General features: G+C 41.2%; 1 protein-coding gene across 1 annotated transcript in view; it reads right to left on the bottom strand.

Annotated features, from left to right (window-relative positions):
- The window catches only part of LOC140229324 (bone morphogenetic protein 3-like), a 75218-nt gene that overhangs the window by 226 nt on the left and 53896 nt on the right, over positions 1-21096 (bottom strand). Inside the window, exon 2 of the mRNA XM_072309599.1 lies at positions 15387-16366. Within this exon, the coding sequence (XP_072165700.1) occupies positions 15387-16366 (980 nt within the window). The remainder of the gene's footprint in view (positions 1-15386; positions 16367-21096) is intronic.

Genomic DNA, 21096 nt, shown 5'->3' on the forward strand with positions numbered 1-21096 from the left:
TAATAAATCGCTTGATCAAAGTAATAAAAAGAATCGCACTAGAAACAGTGGCATAACAGACAAAGAATCGAACCCTGCCGCACATGCACTCATCTTTGGACGAGTTGGTTCCCTTATTATGCCCCTCTTGACCAAAAAATATTCTAGTGAGTAGTAGTAGTAGAGTAGTAGTAGTAGTAGTAGTAGTAGTAGTAGTAGTAGTAGTAGTAGTAGTAGTAGTAGTTGTTGTTGTTGTTGTTGTTGCTGTTGTTGTTGCTATTTATTGTTGTTGTTGTGGTAGTAGTAGTAATAGTAGAAGTGGTAGTAGTAGTAGTAGTAGTAGTGGTTGATGTTGTTGTTTTGTTGTTGCTGTCGTTGTTGTAGAAAGTACTAGCAGCTGTAGTGGTAGTTGCAGTGGCATTACTTGTTGTTTCAGCAACAGTAGTTTAGCAATGATTCTTGTAGAGACAGTGATGAAAGCAGGGGTATAATAGGACACAATTATTTAAGAATTGTGGCAGTGATTTCGACAAGATAATTGTACTAGTATAGCAGTGGTGTGAATTAAAGTGACAGAGGCAGTAATAAAGACGATAGTGAATAGAAAGATACAAGAAGGTCAACGGCGTAAATCCGTACTGAGGAGTGGGGGGATGATTGGCGATAGTCACCATCACCACGATTACAAGCCCATAACCGGACCGGCGCAGCCCTGGGGGGGGGGGGGGGGGGAGCTTTGCCCCCCCCCCCCCACACACACACACTTTACAGGGATCAAATGTCCCACTCTTTTCCATGCAAAGTGGGAGGGAAGTGGCAGCAAAAATATGACGACTTTTTGTTCTTGTTTTTGTTTGTTTGTTTTTTCTTGTCAGCCGACTTTCGGCGGAGAATCAGACCTTAAAAGTATGAAGAATTTTTTGTTGTTGTTTCTCTTGTCTTTTGATGTTCTTTCTTCTTGACTGACAGGCGATTTTGCCCCCCCCCCCCTTTCAAAAACGTAGCGCAGCCCTGAATAATGCCCAACTAAATTCAATAAAATGATAATAAGGAGATTATACTAGTATCCATTTCTTGAATAACGCAGTAGATATTTTCCTGTAGCTATTAATTGTATTCTTTAATTTTCTAGATTTAAGTCAGTGAAGCAATCATCACAGGGGCATCGTTCCGTTTTAATGATGGGGGGTAGGGGAGGGACTTTGAGTTTGAATATCTGTGCGAGGGAGCGGAGCGGCCTGGGGGAGGGTGTGGGAGGGGGGTTTCCCCCTGCCATGCACACGAGGAAAATTTGGCATTTTCAGACCTCAAATTCAGCGATCTGGTGCACACTTTTGGTAAAATTTGGGATCTTTTTCCTATAAAAAAAAAACAAGTAAGAAAAAGAAATATTCATACATAATTGAATGACTACATCGTGGTATTTCAGCTCTTGCTCCGCCTGTGCGACATCACTGTGAAGACCTACTAAATAGTGGGGCCTATCACCGGCGTAGCCAGGATTTGATCTTAGGGAGAGCGGTTAGATGCGAGGGAGAGATGCGAGCGAGTGGGGAGGGTGTGTGAGAACTTTTTAGGTGATCCGAGTATCCTCTCGGATCACCTTCTGTATCTGTACTGATTCTTTATTAGGTGATCCGAGTATCCTCTCGGATCACCTTCTGTATCTGTACTGATTCTTTCTTCTTTGTTTCTTTATTTCTCCTCAAAAGTTGTGCAGAGGTTAGCTCAGAAAGTCCTCTGCCTATCAATTTCAAAATCATGCCATGTATGTATCATGTCACAAAGATGACAGATCTAATGTATCATAGTGATCAGTCGACCGTGACGTCACGATGACGTCATTATGTGAAAACACATTTTCATTCATATCTCATTAATGGAATGGAAATTTTCAATGAAATTTACGTCACATATATTTCAAGTCAAGCGCATTCTACTCAAATTATCAAAATTCATATTTATAATTAAAACGTGCGCGTACGCGCGCGTTGAAATATTTGTATGCTCCAATCGAGCTCAAAATCTTTTTGCACACGTTTCAGACCATTTGGAGCATTTTTTGTAAAATTGAAAAAATCAGACGGACGCGTACGCGCACGCACATATACGCACGCACAGCTCATATGCAATAGAAATTTCCCGTTTTTTCACATTTATCAGATGCCTGAAATGTCAAGGAATATTTCTACCAAGTTTCAAGTCAATCCGACTCAATATGACGTCATACGGGCCCTTCAAAGTTGAAATTCCGCGCGCGCGTCAATGGCGATATACAGTGCAACTATGCCAAAAAACCGCCAATTTTAAATCCGATTTTACTCGTCAGGATGGACGGTGACCCCCCATTTTCTTTACATATTTTGAAAGCTGATGAGTTGTACATGTCATTTCATCGTGTGGCAATGCTGGCAAAATGATTAAAAGATATCAAATTTCTTAATAAAATAAAAAAAGTAAATTTTCAAAATGACGTCATCAAATTTCACGTTTATTCGGGCATATCTCACTAATCCTTTGTCAATTTTCACCCAGATTTCAGTATGTTGTAGCTTATTAAATGCTCTTTCATTAATGTAATAACAGTATTTTGATTGGATGACGGCATCACCTCGTAAAAATGGATTGAAAGTAATCTTGTCAAATTTGACCAGTTTACGTGTTATCTCTATGGGAGTGCAGTTTTTCTGGAAATGAAAATTGACATGACTATCTTTATCGAGCACTAGCTCACTTATGCTTCGGTGAATTTCTCCCAGATTTTAATATGTTGTAGCTGAGACTTTGTGCTGTCGCGAGTGTGCCCTTCGTTTTTTCATACGATGTCTGCATCACGTCAAAAAACTTGGTTGAAATTAAAGCTTATCTTCGATGTATTGAAATATTTCTTTCTTTCTGCAACTTTATGTGCAAAAACTCAAGAAAAACATACCCTATCACCGCCATATTTTGCACATATTTAGTTCATGTCACGAACATTATTTCATACAATAACAACTACTTGATCAGACGCCATCTTGGGTATGTAAATTAGGGTCAAAGGTCATAGATGTTTCATCCTGTATCTTGGTGAATACATGTCCTATCTTTCCCATATTTTGCACACGTGAAGACCATGTTACAGGGATCATTTCATAAAATAACCACTTTTTGCTCAGATGCCATCTTGTCTGTGCAAAGTGGGGTCAAAGGTCATATGTACTTCTTTTGCTATCTTCGCTACTAGACGTGTTATCTCTATGGGAGGGAATTTTTTAGATGTGAAAATTGACATGACTCTCTTTATCGAGCACTATCTTACTTATGCTTCTGTGAATTTCTCTCAGATTTTAATATGTTGTAGCTGAGACTTTGTACTATCAGAACTCGAATCATTGATTTAAAAAAAAATCGGATCACCTTAATTTGTCAGTGATGACAAATTACAATCTCTAGTTCTTCTTTGTTTATTTCTTTATTTCTCCCCAAAAGTTGTGCAGAGGTTAGCTCAGAAAGTACTCTGCCTATCAATTTCAAAATTATACCATGTATGCATCATGTCCTAAAGACAACAAATCTAATGTATCATTGTGATCAGTCGACCGTGACGTCACTATGACGTCATTATATGAAAACACATTCTCAATCATATCTAATTAATGGAATGGAATTTTTCAATGAAATTTGCGTCACATATATTTCAAGTTATGCGCATTCTACTCAAATTCTCAAAATTCATATTTTCTCTAAAAACGTGCGCGTACGCGTGCGTTGAAATATTTGCATACTCCAATCGAGCTCAAAATTTTTTTGCACACGTTTCAGACCATTTAGAGCATTTTTTGAAAAATTGAAAAAATTGGACGGACGCGTACGCGCGCGCGCATATGCGCATGCACAGCTCATATGTCATAGAAATTTCCCGTTTTTTCACACTTATCGGATGCCTGAAATGTCAAGGAATATTTCTGCCAAGTTTCAAGTCAATCCGAATCAATATGACGTCATACGGGCCCGTCAAAGTTGAAATTCCGCGCGCGCGTCAATGGCGATATACAGTGCAACTGTGCCAAAAAACCGCCAATTTTAAATCCGATTTTACTCGTCAGGATGGACGATGACCCCCCATTTTCTTTACATATTTTGAAAGCTGATGAGTTGTACATGTCATTTTATGGGTTGGCGATGCTGGCAAAATGATTAAAAGATATCAAATTTCTTAATAAAGTAAAAAAAGTAAATTTTCAAAATGACGTCATTAAATTTCAAGTTCACTCGAGCGTATCTCACTAATCCTTCGCCAATTTTCAATCAGATTTCAGTATGTAGTAGCTTATTAAATGGTCTTTCATTAATATACTAACAACATTTTGATTGGATGACGGCATCACCTCGTGAAAATGGATTGAAAGTAATCTTGTCAAATTTGACCAGTTTACGTGTTATGTCTATGGCAGTGCAGTTTTTCTGGAAATGAAAATTGACATGACTATTTTTATCGAGCACTAGCTCACTTATGCTTCGGTGAATTTCTCCCAAATTTTAATATGTTGTAGCTAAGACTTTAGGCTATCGTAAGTGTGCCCTTCATTTTTTCATACGACGTCGGCATCACGTCGAAAAACTTGGCTAAAATTTGCACTTGGCTTCGATGCAGCGTCATTTTGCTTAATACACAGGGCCTATGGAAGACGAAATAGGTCAGTGCATAGCGCATCCGACTCGTAATCCTAAGGTCCCCGGTTCGAGGCTCACCCCTGCCAATATTTTTTTTCACTTTTTTTTTTAAAACACTTTTTTCTTCTTTTTCTTTAGTTAGTCTTATTCTCCCTTCCTTACTTTATCTTTTTCTGATTTTGTTTATGCTTCTTAAAATTTCTATAAAATAACTTCATTTTTTCTTTATTTTTTCTTTCTTAAGTCTACTTTCTGTGCAATAGATCAACAACAGCAGTGGCTATCAACCCCATATTTTGCACATGCTTAGTTCGTGTCAAGTACATTATTTCATAAAATAACAACTACTTGATCAGACACAATCTTGGGTATGTAAATTAGGGTCAAAGGTCATAAATGTTTCATCCTGTATCTTCGTGAATACATGTCCTATCTTTCCCATATTTTGCACACGTATAGACGATGTCACAAGAATTATTTCACAAAATAACCACTTTTTCCTCAGATGCCATCTTGGGAGTGTAAATGTGGGTCAAAGGTCATATGTACTTGTTGCTGTATTTTCATTAGTGTATACAGATTTGGTAGCAAAGATGGCAGATATGACTCCCTTTTCTAAATGAGAATCCAAACATCACACGGCCAATGTCTCTGAACACAGATGAAACCTGCATGGTCATGCCTATTTCGATCAGGACTCGAATCCATGATAAAAAAAAAATCGGATCACCTTAATTTGTCAGTAATGACAAATTACAATCTCTAGTTGCATATTGATGTTGTAAATGGTGCAATTTGATTCATTTTTTTTTTTTGCGTGTTCTATCGACTTGAAACAGTCCAACATGTTTAAGGCAGCAGTACATTTTATGTAGATTATTATTGAACAATTTTGCCTATAAAATGGTATCATTTAGAGAAACTTCTTGTCTTAATTCTTACACTGAAGATCATGAACGCGATCATGAATTTTGACATTGTACAGTCCAAAAGCGGCCGTTTGTAGCTATATATTTTTTTCGCTTTGGAAATTAAGGGGGCGCACCAGGCGCATTTGCTGGCAATTTAATATCATCAGGAGAATGACATAACGATTAGATGCGAGCGAGCGAAGCGAGCGAGCTTGAAAATTTTGACATTTTACAGTCCCCAAACTGCTTTTTGTAGCTACATTTTTTCGCTTGCAATTACTCGGCAGCAACATCAGGAGAATAGCATAGCGATTAACGCGAGCGAGCGAAGCAAGCGAGCTTGAAAATTTTGACATTGTACAGTCCCAAAATGGCAGTTTGTAGCTATATTTTTTCGCTTAAGAAATTAAGGGGGGTGGGGCGCACCGGGCGCAACTGCTGGCAATTACTGGCAGCAACATCAGGAGAATGACATAAAGATTATATGCGAGCGAGCTTGAAAATTTTGACATTTCACAGTCCAAAAACTGCCGTTTGTAGCTATATCTTTTTCGCTTTGAAAAATAAGGGGGGGGGGGGGGGCGCACCGGGCGCAACTGCTGGTAATTACTCGGCAGCAACATCAGGAGAATGGCATGACGATTAAATGCGAGCGAGCGAAGCGAGCGAGCTTGAAAATTTTGACATTTTACAGTCCCAAAACTGCTTTTTGTAGCTGTACTTTTTTCGCTTTGAAAATTAAGGGGGGGGGGGGCACCGGGAGCAACTGTTGGCAATTACTCGGCAGCAACATCAGGAGAATAGCATAGCGATTAACGCGAGCGAGCGAAGCAAGCGAGCTTGAAATTTTGACATTGTACAGTCCCAAAACGGCAGTTTGTAGCTATATTTTTTCGCTTAGGAAATTAAGGGGGGTGGGGGTGCACCGGGCGCAACTGCTGACAATTACTGGCAGCAACATCAGAAGAGTGACATAAGGATTAAATGCGAGCGAGCTTGAAAATTTTGACATTTCACAGTCCCAAAACTGCCGTTTGTAGCTATATCTTTTTCGCTTTGAAAAATAAGGGGGGTGGCACCGGGCGCAACTGCTGGTAATTACTCGGCAGCAACATCGGGAGAAAGGCATGACGATTAAATGCGAGCGAGCGAAGCGAGCGAGCTTGAAAATTTTGACATTGTACAGTCCAAAAACTACCGTTTGTAGCTGTACTTTTTTCGCTTAGGAAATGAAGGGGGTGGGGGCGCACCGGGCGCAACTGCTGGCAGCAACATCAGGAGAATAGCATAGCATGGCATGACGATTAAATGCGAGCGAGCGAAACGAGCGAGCTTGAAAATTTTGACATTTTACAGTCCCAAAACTGCTTTTTGTAGCTACATTCTTTCGCTTTGAAAATTAAGGGGGGGGGGGGCACCGGGAGCAACTGCTGGCAATTACTCGGCAGCAACACCAGGAGAATAGCATAGCGATTAAATGCGAGCGAGCGAAGCAAGCGAGCTTGAAATTTTGACATTGTACAGTCCCAAAACGGCAGTTTGTAGCTATATTTTTTCGCTTAGGAAATTAAGGGGGTGGGGTGCACCGGGCGCAACTGCTGACAACAGGCGCGCCGGAAGCAGTTTTGGATTGGGGGGGCAAACATTGGAGGGGGCTCAAGATTAGACCACGCAAATGTTACACAATGTACACATACACACACACACGCGCGCGCGCGCGCGCGCGCACACGCACACACACATCTATTATATACAGTGTGTACATAATTTATATATATATATATATGAAGAGCTTGCAACCAAAAGGCGCTAAATCCATTCCGGCTACTTTCGAGTAAATTGATGTTTTTTAATTACACATACTACAGCTTGTTTATTAATTAGGTCTATGCTCCTAGTGGAAGAGCCATCACAGTAGGTAACAAAAATGCACGTTAAAAAAATCCTGCACACACCATTTATTTTTTATGAATTTTTATATTTCAGATTTTTTCGGATTTAGCGCCTTTTGGAAGAAATCATGGATTTAGCGCCTTTTGGAAGAAATACTTTTGAGTTGTTCAATAACATTGGTATTAGGGAATGTCATTAATGTACAATCCAGCTAAATACTAGAGAACTGCATAAATTTACATCAAAGTAGCCACACATACCCACACACACACACACACCCACACACACACACACCCACCCAAACACACACCCACATACACATACACACACAAATGCACCAAAACACACACACACATCAAAATGTGAAATCTTTCCCAGCATGCTGCTTTTAATTTTACTCATAATAGCAGCATACTGTACACCTATTCATTATACATTCCACACATGCAAAATACAACTGCAGCAGCAGCAACAACAAATAAAATAACAACTAATAACACTTTGCACTGAATATCATGAAGTCTATACAGAAGGTACAGTGACTCAAGGAAAGTGAGGACTTGCAGAGATTGTGAAATCATGTTGACTGATAGTATTTACTTCAGGTGAAAATAAAATACAGGTTGTCATGCAGAAATCTGACTGCAACAGACATGAAAACAAATCACTATGATAAGCCCTCACATTGTATGCTTTACCTATTAATACTATAGAAAGCATCGCAAGGCTTTGCTGGAGGCTTTTTGATTTGGACTAACCAAACATCTGTTTAAAAAAAATTGTCAATTTGCTAAAACTGTAGTACTTATTAAGAAGGCAACAGATGCACATGAAAGCACATCTGTGGACAAAACTCTTTGTTTATACGTAAGTCAACAGCAATAAGACCTACATCTAGGCATATGTACTGTGAATCACATGGTCTTTTTTTGTCTTCTTATCATGTTCATTTCTGAAAAGTAAAAATGGAGTCATTTACAGCCAAAACAGGAGGTTTACCGCATGAAATGCATACCATCAAGTCCATGGCAGAATATCTCAACTAGTTAAAGTGCCTGCCCTAGGAATCATAATGTCTTGCCATAAGCTCGAGTCAGAGTTCCGTTCATCATTGGTGGCCACTGTTGCTTCATCCTCATTGCCAGAGATGTCCACTGTATTCAATATCAAGGAAGTCATTCAAAGCACTGGACACTTGGTTAGTCCCTCGCCGAATTCCTGTCCATCGCCTAAATGCAAGCAATATCACCTTGATGTTGTTTTCCAGGGATGTTTTCTCCTCCTCTCAGCTTAAGTTTAATGATATCAAAAACACACAGCCACTCGAAGTACGTTGCACCTACCGGCGTACTCAAGAAAGCTTGATTCAGCATTCAATGAGATTAAGACCACTGTGATGGTTCCGTTGTCTGGTTCAGTATGCATGAGCTCAGAAATGAACGATAAGCTCTGTGATTTCTCGCAATCCTCTGATTCACGAAATCTTGGCCTTTCATGTACTGCTATGAATGCATCCTGTCACCCTCCTGGTATAAGGCATGGTAAATGTCATCAATGTGCGCTTCTTCTTCTTCTTGCGTATGAGGCAGCGGCAGCTAAATAACGTCCCTCAGTTGTTGTAGCCAAGTTACAGTCTCAGGAGTAGGGTGTGTCGGGTCCATGTTGTCAGGAGGGCGGAGATCAGGGCACTCACTCAAGATGTGTTGAGCAGTCTGTTCTGGTGCATCACACTGGCAGGCTGCTGACGGGCGTAGCCCCCACCGATGCATGGCTGCGTTGAAACGCCCAACTCGGGTTCGAATCCGATTTAATGACACCCACTCCCTCCTTGGGAGGTTTGCTCCTGGGGGGACAGATGTATTGGGCGTGACAACGAGTTGGGCAGGTCGTTGGGTGTCTTGCCAGCTCAGTGACACTTACTGCTTGCAGATATGCTGTAGGTTGTATGACTTCAAAGGATAATTTGCCATTGACCTGAATTGGGAGAAGAATAAGAGAATTCAATCAAAAGTAATTAATACTGTTGGCTTAGAATATCTGTCCACGAGTAGCAAACACAACCTCAAACTTCCAATTTTGATATATTTCTCAATAGCTTCTAGACAGCCATAGTGATTTGGAGCAACACTTACTCTATTAAAAGACCAAAAAGAAAGGGACTAGTTTGATTTACAGATTTTTTAACATAATTTTTTAATGTTTAATATAACCATTAAAAAAAAAACACTAATGCAATATCAGGATTATAAGATCCATCAGTGAATATTAGACAGGCTCTAATTCTATCATTACCAGGGCAATGCACCCGTGCTGCATAGACCAACTCGAACAGTTAGAAAAGTAGGTAACCAGGTCATTACCATGGCAACACAGCATAAGCAGTACTGTATAGACTGACTTGAATAGTTACACGCTGTAGATCTACAGAAAACTTAACTGAGAAAATGAGTCAAGGTAACTTCATTTATTGATCAGTTCCTTCAACAGATAATTAGTGACATACTTGTGAAATGGACCCCACCACTGTCTCTCTATCATCAGTACTAAATAATACGGCAGCTTACCTGTTACATCCCCACCATGTGGTGTTCAATATGGTGCTTTCTTGCACAATACAGGGCTAATACTGAGGAATGTGGCCCCACCAAACGACACTTTAATATGCATGATTGATACAGCAACAGGACCAGTTTCCACTGCATACAATGTAGCAATACACTTCATTTGGCATACTCGTGAAGTAGGCCCCACCACTGCGTGTCAGTACTAATACTACAGCGGCTCGCCTGTTTATACTCGTGAATTCAGCCCCACCGTGTGGCGTTCATCAGTACATAAGCACGGCGTTGGGGCTTTCTTCCATGGTATAATACTTGTGAATGCGGCCCCACCAAACGGTGTTTACGAGCAATTGATACAGAGGCGGGGCCAATTTCCACAGCATACTCCTCCCTTTCTCCCGTTTTTTTTTTTCCTTTTGTCTTCATGTTTTATTCTTGGAAAGACTCCCTAATGTCCCTCGACTAATTCAACAGCCAATTCAACTATAAGTACAACCCTAACCTAACCTTAAACCCTAACCCCAACCTAACCTTGCTTAATTGCTAAATGCACGAGTGCAAGCACACTGCTGAGGGGCCAATTTCACGATTTTGCCCTTCATTCTATCCTTGGAAAGACTTCCTCATGACCCTTGATTATTCTTACCATAGGTATACAACCCTACGCTAAACTAACAGCATACTTGTTAAATAGGCCCCACCACTGCATGTCAGTATTGGTTCACAGCGGCTCGCCTGTTTATACACACGCAGCCCTGTTGCTGTAAGTCCACTCTATGTTTATAGTAACGTAGTAGTAATTTACCTTGCTTGGCATTGCATCGCCGAAAAGTATCCTGTTTATACACACACAACCCTGTTGCTGTAAGTCCACCCTATAGGCTATACAGTAGTAGTAGGCCTACTGGTAATTTACCTTGCTTGGTATTGCATCGCCGAAAAGTACCGGTAAATTTACCCTGTTTATACACACGCAGCCCTGTTGCTGTAAGTCCACCCTATAAATATCTGGTAGTAGCTACTAGTAGTAGGGGCCTATAGGCCTAGTAGTAAATTTACCTTGCTTGGTATTGCATCGTCGAGCAGAACCCGTAGATCAAGAGGTTTAATTTACTAAAACTTATTATATAGTACTAACATTTAATAGAGCTCTAACGTTAGAGCTCTACACTACAGCCTCGTACAGGTAAACATTTAGCTGGTAGCCAACACGTAAAATAAAATTTTACATAATTTACATTGATGCACGACGACGAGCGCTGTTTGTGGTGCCGGTGCATGGTGGGGCCCATTTCACGATTTTCCCCAGCGGATTATTGATCCCAGTGAATGATTGATTATAAAATTTGTAATAAAACCCAAATTTGACATTCTACGTTGCTCATAAATCAACTCAACATGTTCGAAGTAGGGTATGATGCCCATCTCGGTCCCAACACCAAGACGCACATATGGGACTGACTTAATCTGGGCGTCGTACAGATAAGTAAACTCACCTTTCACAGCTGTATTTCCACTGCTTAGCCTTGCATTTCTTCAACACTGCATCATTTTTCCACTTTTCGTACCACTTTTTAGATCACCGCCAGTCTTGGGTCTTTCATCCATTATGAAACTGTCATGTACTTTCGACTGATAGCCATGGTTCTGTACAGCACTACAGACAACAGTGGTAGTGATCCATGACCGTGAAGAATTGCCATTGAACTATGTAGTGCAGTATCGCTGCATGTAATAGTACGTGTTGCATGTTCTCATTGGTCAGAGCACGCCAGCTAGGGGTGCTCTGACCAATCAGAGACCGGAATAGAGAAATTGGATATAGCGCCTTTTGGTTGAAAGCAAAAATGGATTTAGCGCCTTTTGGTTGAAAGCGTGAATTTCATGCTTGATTTTTTCATATTTCCTAAAACAATTTTGATTAAATTTTTAGTGCTTTATGTGCACATGACAAAGATCTGTTCGAATCATGCGAAAGATGGAGTTCGTAAAAATTGGATTTAGCGCCTTTTGGAAGCAAGCTCTTCATATATATATATATATATATATGTAAAGTGGCGTACGGTGGGTCGAAACATGGGGGGAACCATAAAGTAATTTTGACGGTCTGTATGCTTGTGTGTGTGTGCGTGGGCAATAATGGGACTACAATACATTACGGAATGTGATACATTCAACAACGCAGTCATTGAGGAACATTGTAAGTTTTCCTTACATTGATTATGGAATGACGGTGTGAAACGATCGACAAATTATATACTGTCAGCAACATAAGGTGAATGGCATAACAATTAAAAATGCGAGCGAGCGAAGCGAGCGAGCTTGAAAATTTTGATATTCTACAGTTCCAAAACTGGAGTTTTAATTGTAGCTATATATTTCGCTTTGGAAATAAATGGGGGCGCATCGGGCGCAACTGCTGGCAATTATTGGCAGCAACATTAGGAGAATGGCATAACGATTCAATGCGAGCGAGCGAAGCGAGCAAGCTTGAAAATTTTGACATTTTACGGTCCAAAAACTCTCGTTTGTAGCTATATCTTTCGCTTTGGTAATTAAGGGGGGGGGGGCATCGGGCGCAACTGCTGGCAATTACTGGCACCAACGTTAGGAGAGTGGCATAACGATTCAATGCGAGCGAGCGAGCTTGAGAATTGTGACATTTTACAGTCCAAAAACTCCCGTTTGTAGCTATATCTTTCGCTTTGGAAATTAAGGGGGGGGGGCATCGGGCGCAACAGCTGGCAATTACTGGCAGCAACGTTAGGAGTGTGGCATAACGATTCAATGCGAGCGAGCGAAGCGAGCGAGCTTGAAAATTTTGACATTCTAGACTCCAACAACTGCCGTCGTAGCTATGTTTTTCGCTTCAGAAATTAAGGGGGAGGCGCACCGGGCTCAACTGCTGGATGCGAGCGAGCGAAGCGAGCGAGCTTGAAAATTTTGACATTTTACAGTCCAAAAGCTGCCGTTTGTAGCCATATTTTTTTCCCTTTTATTCATATTATATACATATTTATTTTATTTTCTTTGTTTATTCATTTATTTCTATTATTATTATTTCTATTTATTTATTTATTTTTTTTTTTTTTTGGGGGGGGGGCTTTTTGGGGGGGCAAAAATGCGTTTTGCCCCCCCACTTTTTGGATTGGGGGGGCGGCCGCCCCCCTGCCCCCCCACTTCCGGCGCCTATGGCTGACAATTACCGGAAGCAACATCAGAAGAGTGACATAAGGATTAAATGCGAGCGAGCTTGAAAATTTTGACATTTCACAGTCCCAAAACTGCCGTTTGTAGCTATACATTTTTCGCTTTGAAAAATAAGGGGGGGGGGGGAAGACGCACCGGGCGCAACTGCTGGTAATTACTCGGCAGCAACATCGGGAGAATGGCATGACGATTAAATGCGAGCGAGCGAAGCAAGCGAGCTTGAAAATTTTGACATTGTACAGTCCCAAAACGGCAGTTTGTAGCTATATTTTTCGCTTAGGAAATGAAGGGGGTGGGGGCGCACCGGGCGCAACTGCTGGCAATTACTGGCAGCAACATCAGGAGAATGACAATCATATCGATTAAATGCGAGCAGGGAGGTGTTTCTCTTCCCACCTCCCTGATTCGAGCGAGCTTGAAAATTTTGACATCTTACAGTCCCCAAACTGCCGTTTGTAGCTATATTTTTTTCGCTTTGAAAAATAAGGGGGGGGGGGCGCACCGGGCGCAACTGCTGGCAATTACCTAGCCTTTTGTCAAGGCCCTCTCGCTGTAATGGGCGAGCGAAGCGCGACCCCACTCAGCCGGGCTCTCTTCACCAAAGAGCGAGAGGGCCTTGACAAAAGGCTAGCAATTACCCGGCAGCAACATCAGGAGAATGGCATGACGATTCAATGCGAGCGAGCGAAGCGAGCGAGCGTGAAATTTTGACATTTTACAGTCCAAAAACTGCCGTTTGTAGCTGTACTTTTTTCGCTTTGGGAATTAAGGGATGGGGGCGCACCGGGCGCAACTGCTGGTAATTACTGGCAGCAACAAATATCTTGTAAACACATTTATGATGTAATCTGGGGAAATTTCAATCCCAGAAGTGTATAACACTTTTCGTACTATTCTGGCAAACTGTTGATGATATGTCTTGCCTTTTCTGTGGGATTGTTTAATTAGGGATTAAAGAATCCATTTTTCTGTTCGTGAGATGAATGTTGTATATCAGTAAAATTGGCTTCGAATAAACTTGTCTCATTAATCTATTGATTTATGTTTGTTAACAGGTGAACTTTCTAGTGCTTTTTGCACATCTCCCATGAAAACAAAAAGAAATCTGGTTAATAGGTCTGAACCATTAATCTAAAGCAATTTTCATTAGACTAAAGGAGGTACTTGCATATGGCAAAATATGGGAATCGACACGCGTTCCTTTTGTTTTTTTCTGGAGGCAAAAGAATTATACTAACTGAGCAAAATCACTGCCAATATGGAGAGGGTAAATGTGTTGCAATTCCTACGACTGAAACTCGTACAAGGCTGTTCACGAACTCGTTTGTTATCTAAAATTTTAGATCTTTGGGTAATTCATGCGGAGCTCGACGTGAGTCGTATCGCGCTCGGCATGGTGCACTCGTTCAGGCCTACGTCGATGGCCCTACAGACTGTGTTGCATCAAGGAGGTGGGAAGAGCACCTCCCTGGTTGCATGCAGCTGCTTGCCATCTGGTTGTGTGGCTACCAGTAGTTTAACATCCGAAGCATGCATTACGGTCGATATTGCTCTACATGCATTGGCGTGCGAGAGAAGTACGCGAGCGCTGCTAGCACTGTTCAGCAGTATGCTCTCGTCACGAGGCGGGCGTGCGAACGTCATGGCTCATGCATTACAGTATATAGCCTGTAAGCTAGCTAGGTGGGGAAGCAGCTGGTCTGATGCGACGAGACTACGAACAGTGGATGCGCGCGAATACGCCGCCTAGTTGTTTGTCGTTGTTTTCTTTTTTTTTAATCGGTGGCAGTCTTCTTACACGGAAAAAAAAAAAAAAAAACTGCGATCGTGGCGCCTAGCGGACGCGGTAGATGCGTCCACTGTTCGTAGTCTCGCCCCATCAGGTGTATCGCTTGGCAAAGACAATTATCTCGCTGCATCATACGTTTCAGCAAATTACAAAGACAATAACTGCATTCTCCGCCTAGATTATAGGCTATGCAATAATCCATCATGGTGAAATCAACATCACCACATTTCTTTTTTTTTTTTTGTTTGTTCCTACATCTTTTTCTTGGGAGAATTTCAGGGGGGGATATTTGTACAGGCCATCCCCCCCTCCTTCAAAAGTGGGGGGGATATATCCCCCCCCCCCCCATCCCCCCCGGGATTTACGCCCATGAAGAAGGTGTATCACCTTTGCAATCGGGAAGGAGCAACGTCCCATACAGTAGTAGGCCTGGAAGGACGACGGCGCAAGAATGTGGTCTCCCCAACCGATCGTCCAGAAATCAGCATGCATTTCGTGCCTCTGACACGTGCCATCAGCCGGAGCGATCGACCCTTCCACCATGTCCATCTCCTTCGGGCGTGGTTTGCTCAGGTTCTTCTTTCGCGACCGCATCTCTTCCTGTCTCTCCTGCTCCGCCTCCTCCTCCGCCGTCAACGCCGGCTCCAACATCATGTTCTTGCTCTTACGCTGCTTCTGCCGCTGCTTGCGTGCCCGCCTCCGGTTCGACTTGATGCGTCTCATGTTCTGCTCGGCGAAGAAAGAGAACGCGATGTGCGTCGTGGTCGGGTCGGGCTTCCCGAGCGGCTGCAGCGGGACGGTGTTGTCGAGCGTCTCGTTGGTGACGTTTGCACTCCGCGCGCTCCTGTGTCTTCTCGACGTCGGTACGGACGTCGGCAAGTCAGAGTCCTTGGATGCCATCTTTTCCGCCAGCCGCTGCCAGTTCGATTGGACATCGCCCTTCTTCACTGAGCTGTCTTCCGTGTACACGAACACGAAGGGTTTCACGAGCTTTTCTTCCTGGCTGCCGTGAGCGGGCACAAGTTGGTGTCTGTAGCCGTTTACCACAACCTCTCCCACGTACATCGCTATGTTGACTTTGGCGTGGTCGTCGATCACGACGTGGTCGAGTATGGACGTCACATCGGTGATCAGCCAGCCGTTCTTGGGAATCTTCAAATTGAAGGCGCCGATGGGATGGCACTCGGCAGAAGTCGCGTGGTAAAAAGAGATGGCCACTTCCTCGTCGTTGTCGAGGTTCTCGTCGACCACGAAGTTCTTGGCGTAGAAGTGGAGCTCGGCGTACTTGAATTCCTCGGAATCCTCTCGCGTCGTTACTGGATTCAGTGAAAATACGTAGGCCTCGCCCAGCCCTGCACATTGCTCTCCTGACAAGAGTAAGGAAGAGAGAGAGAAAAAAAAAATACTCAATGATAATCACATAATAAAGTAAAAACCTCCTCAAATATTTTCACAGAACAGCAAAGTCGTTTTTCATGTGAATGCACATTTAACATGTCAAATCAGTTGGACAGGCATTTAGACTTTCATTAAAAAAAAAAAAAATCCAATAACAAGAGAAGAGACAGGAAAGAATGACACGAAGAAGGAAGACGGAAAAATGAAAAAGAGGATAATGAAGGTGAAAATTACAATAATTGTGGTCTTTGGACGGTGATCGTATAAATTGATACGAATAGATAGATGGATAGATAGACTGATAAATAGATAGATAGATATAGATAGATAGAAAGATAGATAGATAGATAGATAGATAGATAGATAGATAGATAGATAGACATATAGATAGATAGATAGAAAGATAGATAGATAGATTGATTGATTGACAGATAGATAGATAGATAGATAGATAGAAAGATAGATAGATAGATAGATAGAAAGATAGATAGATAGAAAGATAGATAGATAGAAAGATAGATAGATAGATAGATAGAAAGATAGATAGATAGATTGATTGATTGACAGATAGATAAATAGCCAGACAGATCAAATAGATATCTAGGTAGATGGAAAGATAGATATGATATAGATAGATAGAGTGATAGAGAGGGAGAAAAGGAGAAAGAGAGTGTTATACAGAGGAAGTATCAATACACATGAAAATAGTGCGATAAAGGATAAATGACTGAAAGGCATGGCTTAGTCTCACATCAACATTACGATAATGACACACATTCATCAGTGATTACGGGGCGAGCATAAAGCATCGAACACGATGAATGCGTCCTCCTCGCCGAGGGGGAACAGCGACATCTTGCGACATATTTAAAACAGTCGCGATCATATCTTCAGTGAATCTAAAGGGAATTGGAATATAATCATACTTTCTTCATTAAGTAATTGAAACAAAAGTTGGTGTTCTACATGCACGTGTTTGCACATTGTCACTTCAAATTAATTCCTTTCCAACATGAACAGAATTTGAAAAAAAAAGTAAGACTTCCAAATTTACACTTACTGCTTTGAGCAAGAAACACACAAAAAAAGAATAAAAAGCGTTAAAGTTGAACAGCTTATTGAAGGAGAGCGCCTTGATCACGTTCCTAAAGACATTTCTGCATAAGATGATAATATTCCTGGGGACAAAAGGAATCGACAGGACAGCATAAAGCCAACGGGGAGATCAAGAAGAGAAATCGTTGAAACGTGCTGTGAATAAAAAGGTGGCCTGCATTCGCTTCAAAAACTTGAACAAAAGTGTTTTTTTTTTTTCAGACAAATGTTATTTTCTTCTTTGCTTCGAGACTGCATATTCGGCCTTCATAAAAATTTTGAAACCGCAATACGCCCTGCTTATGACGAAGGGGGGTAACATTCGATCCCTAAGGGGGTAATCTGTCGTCACCCATGCCGGGAGAGGGAGTGATGCTTCTTTTCCATCGAAATGGAGGTTTGCTTTTAAAAACGCACTTATATTTTCGCCGCCCATGGAATGAAAAACCGCAGGATTAAGAGATACTCTCCATTCATCATTATTATTCCCGTTGACACACGAGGGTTTTAAACTTTGACCTCATCTCATCCTCCTCTCGACCACATCTGCGGACCCCCTTTTTCAGACAACATCAGTCCTCTTAGGAAGTAACAACCGCATCTTCAGCGTTTCGAGGATAACATCTTGTACGAAAAAAACAACAACAACAACTTTGCATTGATAGCGGTAATTCTTTGACATGTCTCATCCCGAGTACAGGTGACTGACAAAGTCAGACAGACCGATATCTTCCTGGCGATGAATCTGATAAAAATCTAATAAAAAAAAAAGAAAAAAAAAAGATGTCGTTGACGAATAAAGGGTAAGATTCATCATAACTGATCAGTTTATTGCGTTTTAAAGCACATGCGAAGACTATTTGTTCGTTTCATTTTTGCTTCCTGGTTTTTTTTTTTTTTTTCATGACATACTGGTGTGAGGTCAGAACAAAGTTTTTTTTAAGTCTACGCGAAGCTGCGTTTACGAGATAAAATCCTGTATATTGGGCCTGTTCATGAATCCTCTCGCCAGTTATTTGCTGAAGAATCATACGAACGGATATTGTTTGCGTTGAAGTTATTATTTAGTAACTATTATAATTTGATGGGGAAAAAATAACTGAATAACTGACATGATATGGACGTGACAATGAAATGAGGACGAAATTGGGAAATTTGCTGAGAAATACCATCACCCTGTGACATTCACGAGACGTATCAGAAAGCTCGTTAAATCTTGTGATTGATTTCAGCGGTCTTTAGTCATGGTTTGGGCTAGGTAAATACGAAGGGCGAGAATCGTCTGCTGCGCATACCACCACCTCATCTATCACAGACGCCAGCGTTGGCCCTATAATAATTGTCTGGTTTTCATTTCTCGGGATTAAGTCGTGAATGTTAAGCGCCATAACAGTAAATCATCCCCACAATATCGAATATTATTGCATTATCTCATGTGAGGCTTTGGTTAAGATAACATCAACACACGGTGCACGGTTATCAAGAGAAAAATCCACACGAATTTTGGGGAAAAGGGAGGAAAAGCAGAAAACGTATAAATCGTCTCTGTTTTTGTGTTAGGCCGCAAAATAAACACACTATAAGTACCTATGATGCGTTGGACGACCGGTCATTCACAAAATCATTCTTTCGCTCAATTAAAGGATCGCTTGTTTAGAATAACGGGGTATGATAGTGAAATAAAGACCTTGAAACTTGGGGATTTCTTCGAATGACATTTTCAAGTACCAAACAACGCTTATCACTGCCACGAACTAAGGTATACAAATGACAAGAACTAGAACGGACTTGGTTTACGGCCATGGAAGATAACAGGCTGAGGTAGTTTAAAATGTAATGTTGTCGTTTTTCTCTGAAATGAAATGGTTTATCTAGACCAACGACACTCTGATACATTTTTAAAGAGACTTTACTAATTGGAGTTTAGTCAACCAGCAGAGCTCAGTGATAAAAATTGATTAAATGCGGGAATGATAATAGATACAGAAAGATAATGGAATTAAACGTGAATACATAATGACATGAAACGATGCTATTGGTCACTATCTCACAGTCAAATTACATAAAAAGGGAATATCAAATTACAGGCAATTTTTTTTTTTATTCGGCGATGATAAAACCCTTGAAAAGTCACTATTGAGACTAGCGTGATGTAAATATTATGATTTCCACCTTTTTTTCCTTAAAGATTTGTTCAATCAAATGGGAATCTAATGAAGATTATAGTAATTCTAAATGTTGTAGTCAACAACTTTGGCACGGAGCGTGATTTCTCTCTTTAAGGCCTGCGATCGTCGCGACGAGGCAAGGAGTCCCGACGAGGTGGGTGGCGATTTGATCCCAGCCAGTGGTCAATATCAAGGGGGGATAGAGGCAAATGTATACACGTCAAGTTCCTCCCTAGTGGGAACGTAAACGTAGCCTGGATGCTGCTTAAAGTTTGTAGGCCAACGTAGTTTTAAGGCTACTATACCGCCTCTTGTGAGGGATAAGGACGAATGGCCTTGCACACCCGGATCAGCAGCATTCTTTTATCTTCTATTCCCTAACAAACAAAAGAAGGGGGCAGTAAGTAAGGTTAATGTTCTTTAACCTTAAAAGTTCAACCATTTAGCGGTTATAACGCTAATAGTTGTGGAGAACTCTACTTCAGCATTTGCTGTCATCGTCGAGGCTTAAAGTGCATGGTACACAATCTGAAAGCGAAATTTTACAATTTTTATCACACATTTTTTGATCCTAAGATTCGTGGGACATGTCTTTGGCTGGTGTGAGAAAGATGGTGATGGTAATACCATGGAGCTACCGGTAGCTCCATGGTAATACTATGACAACTGTTACTACTTCTGCCGTTACTGCTTTTACAACGTCTACTATACTACCACTACTACTACTACTACTACTACTACCTCTGCTACTACTATTACTGATGATGATGATGATGATGATGATGATGATGATGATGATGATGATGGTGATGATGATGATGATGATGAATGTGTTATTCTGATGATAAAAGTATACAAAGACGATGCCTACAAAAAGACGATTATTTGAATGACCTATATAATGATAATTACGAGTAGTCTTGTTTAACCAGGGAGCTTCAGAACAGGTCAGAACACACTTGGCATGAAATAATGAATATGAATAGAAATTTTCATCGTGTTATAGTAAATCGTGCATTCTTTTTTGTTGGAGACACCCCCCCCCCCCATGAAACAAAGCATTGTGTGTTGTGTGTGTTGAACACACACGCGTTGACAGAGAACTTCCGCAGTTTGCCCTTCACCGTTGTACTCCGTTTTGAATGGCGAACATGAAACGACCTAGAGTGATAATCACGTTTTTATGACTTCAGGAAATGGTCGGCGTGACAACGATATTTCGTTTTGTTCGATTTCAATTTAATGATTATCCATTGCACAATAGCCCAGGCCAGCGACCAGCCAATTTTACAGGTCAACGGTTTAAGCATTCGTTGAACCTTCCATTTTGTCTGTTCGCTGCGACTTGACAACAAAATTGTTGACACAATTTCACACTTTGGTCACAAGAGAACAACAAAGACAAAAACAAATAACAAAAGATATGCGAACAATTA

The sequence above is a fragment of the Diadema setosum genome, chromosome 5 (assembly GCF_964275005.1).
Source record: "Diadema setosum chromosome 5, eeDiaSeto1, whole genome shotgun sequence".
Lineage (NCBI taxonomy): Eukaryota > Metazoa > Echinodermata > Echinoidea > Diadematoida > Diadematidae > Diadema > Diadema setosum.